The sequence below is a fragment of the Pistacia vera genome, unplaced genomic scaffold (assembly GCF_008641045.1).
Source record: "Pistacia vera cultivar Batoury unplaced genomic scaffold, PisVer_v2 Contig298, whole genome shotgun sequence".
NCBI lineage: Eukaryota > Viridiplantae > Streptophyta > Magnoliopsida > Sapindales > Anacardiaceae > Pistacia > Pistacia vera.
This window is the reverse complement of record NW_022196110.1, coordinates 118,990-132,532: the sequence shown is the minus strand read 5'-3', so window position 1 is coordinate 132,532 and position 13,543 is coordinate 118,990. Positions and strand designations below refer to the sequence as shown.

At 35.7% G+C, this 13,543-nt stretch overlaps 2 protein-coding genes across 4 annotated transcripts; one reads left to right on the top strand and one right to left on the bottom strand.

The window, feature by feature from the left end:
* Nucleotides 1-1,070: 1,070 nt before the first annotated feature.
* On the bottom strand, nt 1,071-3,461 carry LOC116135287 (laccase-17-like). The gene is made up of 6 exons (XM_031420996.1): nt 3,273-3,461; nt 3,017-3,168; nt 2,695-2,939; nt 2,472-2,600; nt 1,414-2,379; nt 1,071-1,266 (listed from the first exon to the last, which is right to left on the bottom strand). The coding sequence occupies exons 1-6, from the start codon at nt 3,399-3,401 to the stop codon at nt 1,136-1,138; spliced, it is 1,752 nt and encodes a 583-aa protein (XP_031276856.1). The 5' UTR covers nt 3,402-3,461; the 3' UTR covers nt 1,071-1,135.
* A 4,845-nt stretch (nt 3,462-8,306) lies between these two features.
* On the top strand, nt 8,307-13,350 carry LOC116135291 (probable protein S-acyltransferase 16). Of its 3 annotated transcripts, none has more exons than XM_031421001.1 (8): nt 8,307-8,694; nt 10,832-10,924; nt 11,004-11,105; nt 11,281-11,358; nt 11,437-11,535; nt 11,658-11,753; nt 12,649-12,795; nt 12,880-13,350. In XM_031421001.1, the coding sequence occupies exons 1-7, from the start codon at nt 8,422-8,424 to the stop codon at nt 12,760-12,762; spliced, it is 855 nt and encodes a 284-aa protein (XP_031276861.1). In that variant the 5' UTR covers nt 8,307-8,421; the 3' UTR covers nt 12,763-12,795; nt 12,880-13,350. The 3 variants fall into 3 exon arrangements, with proteins under 3 accessions (XP_031276861.1, XP_031276862.1, XP_031276860.1); XM_031421002.1 differs by having other exon boundaries at nt 12,868-13,350; XM_031421000.1 differs by having other exon boundaries at nt 12,649-13,350.
* Nucleotides 13,351-13,543: the final 193 nt, after the last annotated feature.

Here is a 13,543-nt window from a genome sequence, read left to right as displayed (position 1 = left end):
AACTCTTACTTTTCTAAAAATACTATCGAAAATACTAAAACAAATGGACCAATCGCTATGAATTATGCCATATGAGGCTTCATCAACAAGAGAAGGCTAATGGCACTGAGAGGGCCTAAAAGGATTTACACAATATTGGGCTTGACGTTGACCTTTAATACCACTGGGCTTGCTCCCTTTGGTTGGGCCCATAATTGACACTTGGTTTCTTAACGACTTGAATTTAATCTAATTATACCACTACTTTTAGTATTATAATAATTAATAAGGGATATAATAAACTACGACAAATTAGAGGGCTTAAATTATCCAAATCCCTGATCTTTATGACCAAGAAATTCTTTTATAATGCGAATGCCCTTACTTCAAATCTCTCCAGACACTTGGAACATTTTCTCATAAACCTTAACTGTTTCTTTTGAAGACCTACGTATTATCTAATCTTAATTCTTATAATTTTGATTTTGGTAACATTCTACAAGGATTTTTATAGTAAGGAGAGAATGTTAATTTGGATGACCATAATTATACTAATAGCAAAAATAAATAACACTTAGTATTACCAAGGGGTTGACTTGCTGTTAAGAAAATTTGCTCCTTTTGTTGAGTTTCAAGTTCAAATAACATTGGATTTATAGAGTGTTTAATAAACCGGAGATTAGTTGAAGTATACGTAAACTGACCCAAACACCCCATAGAAATAAATAATATTACATTTCCATGCAAATAAAGAAGAAGAATAATATGGAAACTTTTTGTTTGATTCAATTAATAATTGACTATTACAAGCAATATTTAGATATCCCTAATCAAAATCCCCACCCGCCTCCCTTTAGCGGACGCGGAAACATAATCATAAAAGAAAAATAATACAGTTACCGAAGAATACACACCGAATTCATGTACCGAATGACATGACATCATCCTCACCGTCGATTAATTATGTTTTTTAAGAAAATAAGATAGTGTCATGTTATTCGGTGTATGAATTCGGTACACATTCTTCGGTAACTGTAGCATTGCTTATCATAAAATCCAAAATCTTTCCATAGGTAATTTCTTTCACTACGAGAAAAAAAGAAAAAAAAAAATAATAGATATGGAAGCACTCCTTTATCGGAGAGCAAATTCAAATTCAACATTTTGGAAGATCAGACGGCGGAGGTGGCAGTTTTTGCTTTGGCCTCTTTCCATCCATCACAATCCACGCCATCTTCAACCCCCAACTGGTGTGTACTTCCAAATGGCAATGCATAAACCAAACCCCTGTTCATTATTCACCACAATATCAAGATAACATTAGCTAGACATCTATGATATGGCTACGGGTACCAACCAACAAGTAATTAATTAGGGTAATTATGATTGTTATAATTATAATCCAACTTTTACGTAATTAATTTTAGAACCCACCAGGATTGTCTGCAAGAAAACGAATGGCCACCCACCCACCAGATGGGACGCCTACAGTGTTCCTCTCAGCAGGGTCAACCAGGTTGAAATTGGCCGGGTCCTTGTTGGGGTTGAAGTTGCCAAAGCCTTGACCAATCACAAAGAAGTTAAAGCCATGAAGGTGAAGAGGGTGGCTCTCTGCGCCAATGATGCTAGTGTCTTGCATCACCAGCTCAACACTAGTATTAAAAGGTAGTACCACAACTTTTGTGCCGCTGTTTACCATAAGCTTTTTTGGTGGTGTGCCGGTATAGTTGAATTTGAATGGTGGGTTGACGGGAAAATCAGTTGTGTACACGCCTTTAGATTTCTTAAAGAAGTGAGCCTGAAGTAGAGCTACGTTTGGCTGCACGAAGGACACATTGTTAACGGAAGCTGCTAGCTTTGTATTGTTTGGTCCCTGGCAAGTTTGGTTTTTTGGACATGGGTTCAATCCTAATCCTACGGTGAAGAAAAAGCGTCTATCGACTTTCTTGGGGACATTGGCAGGGAATTTGGCTGTGGCTAAGCTACGGATTTTCTTGCTGAATTTCATGGCAAAATTTGTGTCATTTAACTTTGGAAGTGCAGGTTTGAGCAGGGGAAATTTCTTGTTTTTGTTTTGAGAGACAGGAGAAGGAGGTTCGTATTCAAGAATGCCAATGGTTGTGGTATTGTCGAAGGTGGCTGGGCCAGTGGCGTAAGGCCTAGCAGCAATGGCGAAAGTGGCAGTAGGTGCCTTGGATTTGGCCTTGAGGAGGACATTGGTGGTTTGTCCTGGAGTGATGAGTACGACGTTAGTTTTTATGGGTTTCACGTATACTGCATCAGTTTCTACCACGGTTAAAGTGTGGTTGGCAATGCTGACGAAGAGCTCATCGTTGAGTGCAGCATTGATCATACGGAGGAGGTATAGTTTTCCAGGCTTCACCTTCAGCTTGAATGCGTCTGCATGAAGTTCATGGTTGGTATTAAATTATTTTCAGAAGCGTTTGCATAGAAAAATAAACCACGTGCCTATGTTTTCAGTATAATTTAACCTTTCGCTGAGCAGTTATAGGAGGGTCCAGGGAGACCGTTAATGGTGAAAGCATCAGAGATATTTGGTGGTCCTCCTGATTGCAAGGCTTGGCTGATAATTTTCTCAGTGTCTGCTTTCCACCATTCTCCTATAATTGGAGGCAAAAAGTGCACATAAATATAACCAGTAACGAGTACTTTTCAGTTATTAGAGTAAGTGGTAAGAGAACTTATGCATCTTACCGAAAATGATGGGAACTTCTTTAAAGGGTTGGGCAAATGGATAAGGGACATGTTCCTTGGGGAGGATCACAATTGGTCCATACAAAGTTGCTCTTAGCCAAGAGATGTGGGCATGCCAAAACAAGGTTCCTCTTTGGCCAGTGATGGTGAAGTTGTATACATAGGATTGACCTGTTTGAATTGGGCACTGTGTGATATAGGCAGGTCCATCTGCCCATCCACTCCTTAGTTGCCGAATGCCATGCCTGTTTCTCTAAGTTGATTAATATAAATTATGATGTAATGACCATAATAAAGGGAAGAGATCAAGTAGTTTTCATACCAGTGAAGAGTGGTATTGTACTTGACTTTGTTAACAACCTTGATTACGAGGCGATCACCTTCCCTTGCTACGATTCGAGGTCCCGGAAATTGCCCGTTGACAGTCAAGATGCTCTTTGTTTGGCACAATCTTGTAACATTTTGCATAACAATCTGTAAAAGATTAGCTAGAAATATGTTACACCTTCAAATAAATGCATGAAGACACATATAATTACACGAGTTAATTAAATCATAATTAAGCAAATATTTCATACATTAAACTTGTAGTGCCTGGTAGTTCCTGCATGTTTTGCCTGTGCCAGCTCTGGAAAAATCCAGATAGCACACAATGCAAGGAACAAAAGCTTCACGAAAGCCGATGGCGAAAGAAGACTAGCACCCATCTCAGTTTTGTTTCTATCAGAAAATCTATAGATAGAGAGAAAATGATAGTAGAAATGAGACACAGGTGATTGGTTGCTGAGAAAGTGAGAGGGTGGAGGATTTATATAGTAAAATACAAAGATTAGTTTGTTAATAATTAGGTGACTGAGATTGACATATAATTTTGCGATCGGCAACAAATCAGACTTTTGGTCCATCTCTCTATAGCTAGTTGCAGGTTATGTTTTACTTTCGAGTGATGTCCAAGGCAGATAGTTTTTCCTAATCTATTCATTAATCAAGCTTAACTGTATTTGTCAAAGTCCCTAAATCATCCTGAGGACATTAGTTTGAGATTAACACAGAATCAATGGCACTTGGTCACAGCCAATCAACATTAACAATGGTGGTTCATCTAATTAAGAAACTGAAGGTACAAATTTCGTGTTCAAATGAAATAATTGAGAATTTATATATATATATTGAGTGAAAAATAAAATATCCTAAAGTAATGAAGTTAATTAGTGGGGATGAAGAGGGGATTGATTAGTCAATAATTAGGGAAATATTTTTTGACGGCGTCTGGCATTAATATGAATTCAACCTCTACTATGGAAACTTGATAATTAAGCCAAAAAGGGAATTGGGTGTTACACCATATTGTTAATTAGTTGTTGGTTGTTCGTTTGCCGTAACAAACAGCTATGATTTAACAGCTCAAAGATCCTACATCTACCAATGATTTTCTGCGAAAAGTCTATAAACCAGCCACAAACCGTTGAACATTAGGGTTCTTCGTTTTGTCGTTTATAACATTTGAGAAAGGACGTTATAAAGACTTGGTCCAAGCTTTCTGAAAAATTTCAACATTCATATGGAAGTTTCTAAGAAAATGACCAAAATTCAATAAACTAATAGTAATTTTCCAGAACCAGAACGGGACCCTAATGGGGCATGTTCTCAGGTTTTAATTCTACCATTTACCCATGTTCACTCATAGTCATTGGAGCTTTTACTTAATCGACAGTTTTAAGGTCCTGATGATTAATTGTGCGTAAACTGACCCAAATATTCTAGTGACAAAAAAAAAAAAAAAAAAAAAAGAGAGGTTGACAATTTTCGGTTAAAATACAATGCTAAAAAAGAGGGCACCATTCTTTAAAAAATCGAGAATAGTTAATATTTTGATATTTTGGATAGTATTTTTGAAAAAGTAAGAGTTGAGTGATAATAATGATTTATGATTTGAAAATTAACAAAAACACTCTTTAGATTTGTTAATTTACTAAACACCCATGTAATAAAAACATTAAAAATTATAAAAACACCCCCATCCACCCATTAAATACCAGCAGCCGGCCACCACTGTCGGAGGGTGGCTGGAGTCATCGTATCGGCGTACGACTGACTAGATCTGACTGATCGTGCGTTGAGATAGCCTTTTCCAGCTAGATCCACCTTAGATCTGACTGGAAAAAGGTCAAATCTATAATTAGATCTAACCATTGACGGTCAAATTCGATCGTATTTGGTCGTCAATGAAAGCCAATGATATAGTCATCGTTATTTGAAACCAGAAAAGAATAAGCATTAATTTACATGAGAAGCTGTTAGATTTGTACAGTAACGAACAACCATCAGCTAACTAGATGGTGCAATGAACGCTTTCATTTTTGGCTTGATTAACAAGTATCAACGGTGGGAGACTGAATATTACCAGACAACCATCTCTTTCCGTCAATAGCTAGAAGCTTTTATAAAATAAGGTTATTTTATTTTCCACTCAATCAATTAATCGTTCCTTCCCTTTTCTTAACTAGATGAACAAATTTTGACTCAGTCATGACTATATATGTCAAGGATAATTGATTGAAGCATCAACTTCAAGCTGTACAGTTTTTGCAACTCTCTGCCTTGGATGCTACTCTAAAATAATACATGACCAGCAGCATTTTGCTGTCTCGGGGCTTTGGCTCTACATGACTCCAAAATTGTGTCAATCTCGATCGATTAATAACAAAGCCAAAATTTGGTTTCACTCATGCACACTATTTGTATATAATCCTCTCTTGTTCATTTTCTCTCCATCCAATCATCCCTGTCCCATTCGAGCTAGATTTCATATATCATTTTCTTTGTCAGTAAGAAACAAGCTAAGACGGGTACTGGTCTTCTTTTGTCATCGCACTGGCAAATTACCATGCAGGCATTATCAGACACTACAAGTTTAACGTACGAAATTTATATCTATTTGCTTCATTAATTTGACTTTTGTATTAGTATATGTTTTCATACATTAATTCAAAGTTTACAATAATATAGAGTAAAATGTTTTCGCCCTGATATCCACAGATCATCATGCAAAATGTTACAAGATTGTGCCTAACAAAGAGCATTGTGACTGTGAATGGGCAATTTCCTGGACCTCGATCGAATCGTAGCAAGGGAAGGTGGGTAACCATGTTTAGTATAATGTCACTCTTCATTGGTACGAACTTTCTCTCTTGTATATATATGTTCTACCGGTTATTGATCAGTATTATTAACCTGAAGAAATAGGCATGGCATGAGGCAATTAAGGAGTGGATGGGCAGATGGACCAACCTATATTAAACAGTGCCCAATTCAAACAGGGGAGTCCTATGTATACAACTTCACCATTACTGATCAAAGAGGAACCTTGTTTTGTCATGTCCACATCGCTTGGTTAAGAGCTATTTTGTATGGACCAATTGTCATTCTCCCCAAGCGATATGTCCCTTATCCATTTCCACAGCATTTCAAAGAAGTCCCTATCGTTTTTGGTAATATATATACAACTTCTTTATCATACATAATTTAAAATTATATACTCGCTAAATAAAGAGTATTTTGTTTTCAATTGTAGGCAGGGGCGAATTCAGCCCCTTACCCTCAAGTTCTAAAGAAAAATTATTAATATATAGGCCCACAAAAATTGATATTAACATATATATCTAGACTATCCTCGAATTTAAAAAAAAACGAGAATTATTATATATGTATCTAGACCCACAAAAAACTTGTTATTAATATATATTTTCCAAGCCCACATCATATTAAAAGTTTAAAACTCTCTCCACTCTTCTTCCGGCTCCACTTGCTTTTTATAATTTTATCCCTAAAATTTTTTACTCCCTCATTCTCTCGTTCTCTTCCTTATGTTATTTAATCTTAAAACTTTTAAGACTGAAATTGTTGAAGCTTTTACTACTCAAGATGTCACAATTAACTCTGTTTTCTATTTTATCAGTTTTAGGTATGTGTATTGCTCATTTCAATTTAGTTTATTTTATGGTTAAATCGTGCATTTGTTTTTTTTTTTTTTTGTTTTTTTGAGGGTTTTCATTCTAATTTGAGGGGAAAAAACATAGATCTTGTGAGTTTATTTGTGTTTTATGTAAAGTAAAAACTTGGTCCCTAAATTAAAACCTTAACTATATTTTAAAAGACGTTATTCTTCACCCTTCACCCACCACTTTTCTACATTTTAAACATCACCATGCTACTCAAAATAAATAAATAAATTTGAGTTATATCTAGTTTATATCAATAATTTTTTTATTTATTAATTCATATTAAAAGTCAACGCAATGTTGACTTGATTTAAATTTTGGTTGACTTTAGCTTAGGTTAAGTCTGGTCAAAGTTTGAAAACTTATATTATAATCTTGGAACACAAAAAAAAAAAAAAAAAAAAAATTTTAAAAGAAGGTTTTGCTCAAGGTTTACTTACATATTTACTCAAATTTTTGCTTCTCATGAATTTATTCAAATAAGAAAGTATGCGTTACATTCTTTTTCTAGATTCTTGATATTGTATTATTTCTTGCGTTAGGTTTCATAATTTTTTTTAAGTTTTTAAGTTGTTTAGCAAACAATGACGGAGTCGCGGAGACCCCCTCAACAAAAACCTGGATCCACCATGATTGTATGAGAATGGTGGAAAGCAGACACTGAGACAATCATCAGCCAAGCCTTGCAATCAGGAGGAACACCAAATGTCTACGATGCTTCACCATTAAAGGTCTCCCTGGACCCTCTTATCAAGCAAGATACAAGCATCATTACTGTAGAAAGCCACCCTCTTCACCTTCATAGCTTTAACTTCTTTGTGGTTGGTCGAGGCTTTGGCAACTTCAACCTGAACAAAGACCCGGCCAACTTCGACCTTGTTGACCCTGCTGAGAGGAACACTGTCGGCGTCCCTTCCGGTGGTTAGGTCGCCATTCGTTTTTTCGCATATAATCCAGGTGGGTTCCAAAATTAATTACTATGATCTTAATTTATATAGAAGACCCCCACAATAATTCCTAGATGCATGGATTACTTTATAATAATTAATTAACAGGCGTTTGGTTCATGCATTGCCATCTGGCTTGAAGATGGCTTGGATAGTCAAGGATGGAAAAGGGCCCAAGCACCGTCTGATCTTCCAAAATGTTAAACCTTGATCGACCTTGACCCCTCAAATCATCTTAATCATTAATACTTGTGACCAGAAATAGCCGATGAATGTTCCCTCTTCCACGGAAGGAAGCGTCAGGGAGGGTGGGGAATGGGGATTGATTAGGATACATATTAGGCTTGTAAAATTGAATTAATTATCAATGGATTAACATAAATTTATAACCCTTTGAGCATCAACCTAAAGGTTCTAAATAATTTTAATTTTTTCATTCATGTCTCAATAAATTTATATCTATAAGTTGATATAATTTACATAAATAATATCTTAATACTAAATTCAAATCACAATTTATCCGAAAATCATTAAATAAGCAAAAGTATGTGTGGTTAAAAATACATTTTCGTCTTAAAATAGGGTATTTTCGTAAAATAAAGAAAGTAAAAGACTATCCAAGTAAAATTTTCAAACTAACTTTACGTCACCGCACCATCTAGAATTGTACAGACCCGTCTCCAACCTCCAAACTCTTTTTGCTATTTCTTAATTCATTTTAAAAATTCCACGGAGACGCCGTCGTTTTTCATAACGCCGGTGCCTCCGCCGCAATCACAATGAAGCAAGGCTTCACTTTCTCTCTACCCGTAACCGTCGTCGTTTTGTTGATCTCTTACATATACATTACCACTGTTTTCATTTTCATAGACCAATGGTTCGGTCTTATTTCCTCTCCTGGCATCATGAACGCCATCGTTTTCACCGCCGTGGCTCTCATGTGTATGTTCAACTATGCTGTCGCTATCCTTCGGGATCCAGGTCGGGTCCCCTCCAATTACATGCCCGATATTGAAGATGATCATAACACGATGCACGAGATCAAGCGCAAGGTACATTAAGCTTTCCTTGTAACTGTAGATTTATTTTATTCTACTTTTTTCGTTAAAGTTTCTATCTTATTGACCTTGCATGTGTCTTCTCTTTTGGTTGTATAAGGTTAGAGGAGTTTATTTTTTTTTATCTTTTTTATTTTTTTAATAGCACTTTTTAATGATACGATTGAGTAATGAGTTGATATAATTTGATTTTTGCTTTTGTATTAGCTGATCTGGGGTGAGAGATATGAAAAGACATCGTATTTAGATTTTTCTTGAGTCTCTTGAAATAATGGTCTGGCTAATCTTCTACGGTTTATGCAATCCGGGAGATGGGTAGTTACCAAATTTAGGATTTATTTCGAAATTAGAGAGTTGTGACTACTTGGGTCAGTGGTTCCAAATGTAGAATTTTTGGTTCAGACTGGAAATTTTATGGTTTGGTTATGGTTTAGTTGCCACATACTCTGTTAAGGATGTTGTAATTAATAAAGTATAATAATAATTGTATAAACTTTGTATACAAACTTTAATGTACAAATTGATGTAGCACAAAGGTGAAAGTACAAAAAAAAAAAAAAAAAAAAATGAATGCATTTAATAGGGTAAATGTTGTTTCCATGAAAGGCTAATTTCGCATCAGTTGTATTTGTCGCATTACTCAATTGATGATGGGGAGAGGCACTTTGCCCACATGGGTAAACTCACGGTAATGGTTAGAATTCAAAATTTTCATGTCATGATTTCCTGTTGTTTATTTTTGATATAGTAAGTTAGTTATTTTGTCTTTCAAGTGTTTGAGATAGACTGATTCTTTTAGCTATTATCATTATGACTTGATGAATGGCAGCTCTAGCTCACGACAATTTATTGTTGTTGTCATGATCTTAGCGCCAGCTTTGTCCTGGACGATGTATGCTTATATAGCATGATAGCATGACTCAAGGTCATTGGGCGATACAACTGATCACAATGTGCAAACATTAAAATAAAACAAATAAAAAAAAAATTAGTTTCCAAAAGTCAATTGTCGTTTCCTGTTTGTAACGAGATTTTTGTTCTTGTCGTTTTGAAAGGTTTCCTTTTGGATTTGCATTGTCAGAGTTTAAATGCTGCAGTCCACGTATGGAAAATCGAGTTGAACATTCCTCTTTCACACCATCAAAATGATCAGATTTTATCTCTTTTTAGATATATTGATGTCCATGAAATTTTCATATTTGGGATATTATTTGACTTTCGCAAATTCTGTAGCTCCAGTAACCAACCCGCAATCATCCTCATTTAAAAATATAATGTTTAGTATTAAATTATTTATGCTTAAAATGTCACATTTTTTATTGGCACTTGTGAAACTTTTGGTTATTGGCTTGGTTACATCAACCAGCTCGGTCAATAGAACTGATGCCCCATGTAAATTTCCTTTATTTCATTATTTTCATTTTCCTAAATGTCATGAAAAGAAAGGAATCGGAGGAACTGTAATCGCTGACGTTTTCTATTGTCCATTTGATCTGCTATGAGCATAATTATTCTCCAAAACCAATTATTTTCTATTCTATCTAGAATACAAATAAATGAACATATCTCATTGAGACAACTCATGAATGGATGTTGGTTAGTTGATTCTGGGGAATATTACCTTAGCTGAAGTTATTATCTTAAGTTAGTTATGCTAGTCCTTTTGATTTTTTTTCCCTTAATTTATCATGAGAGGTAAGTGTGCTGCGAGAACAGAATCCATGCAGTGGTGTAAGGCATTTCTCTAAGGCTTTGAGGGACTGTTCTTTGGATCTACTTTTAAGCTATAATGTTATGCTGCACCCTTTGTGGTGTGCGGCATCTATCTTTTAGGTTTTTCCTAAGAATTTATATGCTTAGCTGCTTGAGAAATGTGAATTTAGTTTATCAGGAAATTTCCGTTTATTGGAAGTCCTTCAGTAGATTTAAATAAAGTTGCTGTGAGTAGGCATATGAAATAATGAATATTGTAATCAACTGGTTTTCCCCTTTTAAGCATATTGGTTGAACATATTATTTGGGGTTAATGAGATGTGCTATCTTTTATTAAGCATTTTGGTTTCTTAGCAAAATTAATTAAGCATATAGTTTGAACTCTGGCTTACATGATATGGTTGGAATCTTTTTGCAGGGAGGAGATTTGAGGTATTGTCAAAAGTGTTCCCACTATAAACCTCCTCGTGCACATCATTGCCGTGTTTGCAAAAGATGTGTTTTGCGAATGGTATGCGTGATCTATGTTATCGTTCATGCCTTTTAACTGTCCTGGATAATGTGTTAAAGTAATGCCTCTTGATTTTAAGGACCACCACTGCATTTGGATAAGTAATTGTGTTGGCCATGCAAACTACAAAATCTTCTTCGTCTTTCTTTTGTATGCCGTGGTTGCATGCATCTACTCACTGGTATGTTGTATTCTGGATTACTTTATTTATAATAAAGTAATATGGATTTTTTTCTTTTGCAGTTTCTTGATGCTCTTTTTATTTGCTTGTGTCCTGTATTTGTACTTCATGTTCTTTTTTATCAAAAAGTTTAAACTCAATAGTTAATTCCCTTTTTTTTCTTCTTAATTTTCAGGTTTTGCTTGTGGGTAGTCTATCTACTGATCCTCTAAAGGATGAGCAACAAAGTGGAGGATCCTTCAGAACTGCTTATGTAATTTGACGATTCTTTGTTTTGTTTGAGTTAGAACCTCAAATATTTGTTATTGTGTTCATCATCTGTCATTTTCAGGTCATTTCTGGACTGTTGCTAGTCCCCTTGAGTGTGGCACTGAGCGTTCTTTTAGGTTGGCATATCTACCTCATTTTGCAAAACAAAACCACTATAGAGGTTATTAGAATAATTTCTAACAATGTTCTTCATTTGATTTGGTAGCCAATTTGAGTTCAAATGTCGGTCCACTGTTTAATTGGGGTATTTTCATTTTTCCTTACTGAGAATATTTCTTGCAGCACCATGAAGGAGTGAGAGCTTTGTGGCTTGCAGAGAAAGGTGGGCATGTTTATATGCATCCATATGATCTGGGTGTCTATGAAAATCTGACAATGGTAAGTATCTTGCTCCACCTCCTTGGGTGATAGATCTACGGTATGACTTAGTAGATGTTGGAAAAATTTTCTATTTGTTCTTCACCTATATGTGCTTTTGACAAATATGGGAGCTTTTAGCATTTGATTGGGTTATAGTTTTTGTAGCATTTGGATTAGGTGGCCATAATCTATTTTTACTAGGTGTAACTGTTTGCTCATTTGATTGTCATGGAAGCCAACAGTCATCAGCTGAGAAGTATGATGATTCGGTGCAAGTTTGATCTATTTTTCCTGGTTTTAATTCTAGAACACATTCACAGCTCTGGTTTAACTTCATCATGGTGGAAGTTTCTTTTTCTATTTGCACACTAAAGTGCAATATTTGCAATACCATGCTTACTTGGAACTCAAGAGTTACTGCTATATATGCATTTTGATGTTCCAAGACCTTCAAAATATTGAGGTTAGGTGGGCAAATAAGTCCCAAGTGAGCTGTATTTTTTTTTTTGTTTTCTCTATTTTTTTGGGGTTGAGAATGTTATGATCTGTCTGATATTCTTATGTGCTGTGGTAGACTGGGAGGCCCATGTGGCTGGACCCGTTTAGCATGCCTAGATCTGTTTGGCTGGTGATGCCATGCTGCATGTCGCTTGGCCACTCTGCCTAGGCATCATTCTAATTGAGCTTCATCCAGAATTACTTGCTCTGACAGTTCTAGATGAATACTTTTTCTTTTTTGTTCAATCTTACAAATATGGAGGGGATTAGACAGTTAAAGTTGCTGCTAAAACATCTTGTCCTTTTGATAGTAGTTAAATTCTGGATTTAGAGTATGGTAATGCAGTCTATGCGCTCTGATTTTTTTTTTTTTGTGCATATCAATTATGTGAATTGGATTCTATGAATTCTTCAGGTACTTGGTCCAAGTATCTTCAGCTGGGTTTGCCCCACATCAAGACATATTGGTTCTGGTCTCCAATTCCGTGCAACCTATGATAACACAGCTGGTGCATCTGTGCTAAAATAGTTTGAAGATTGCTTGGTTGTGACATCCCCATTGGTAATAACAACATTTGTAACTTCTTAACTGTCAAAAAATGGATGAATGCCAATCTTCTGATAATGTTCCCAGCTTCTTTTCTAGTGCTTGCTGGCTATTCTGTCTTGGATTCAGGCAGACAGTGAGATCATCATGTATTGTGTACCTTCAATACTATCGGCCTGGGACATTTGAAGCGTTTCGTTGCACAGTAGGTGAGTTGAGGTTGAGGAGGCAGCATTTTGTAAGACAGCCTTTGTCTACCACTTTAAGCAAATCAATGTTGGCAACAACTAGAATTAGGACGGATTTTTTCATTTTTATTTTCTTTTTGATTTTCAAGTATAGAGTTTGTCGACACATACGGCCACCAACTGATACCTTGATGTACAAAAGAATGAATCAGAGATCTCGGCTCAGTTCATTAGAAGAAATGGCGAAATTCTCCAAAATTGAGCTGTCCGGTCCTCAATGTAACTGTTGTAATCCTTTTAACTTGAATGAAACAAATTCTGTAAACTTCTGTCATTCTTCCTTAAATTTTCTCAAGCAATGCAATGCAATTTGTTGTTTTCATCCATTGATGTGACTTCTCTGTTACGTTATTTTAAGAAGCTCAGATCTTGACAATATCCACATTATTATGGAACCTTATATAAAGGCGGCATAATAACATTGGCTGATATTGGGCTGCCACCATGTTTCTTGTCTCCTTGTTCTTAATCAAATTTATAGTTATAATATAAATTTGGATCCATGAACATGAACA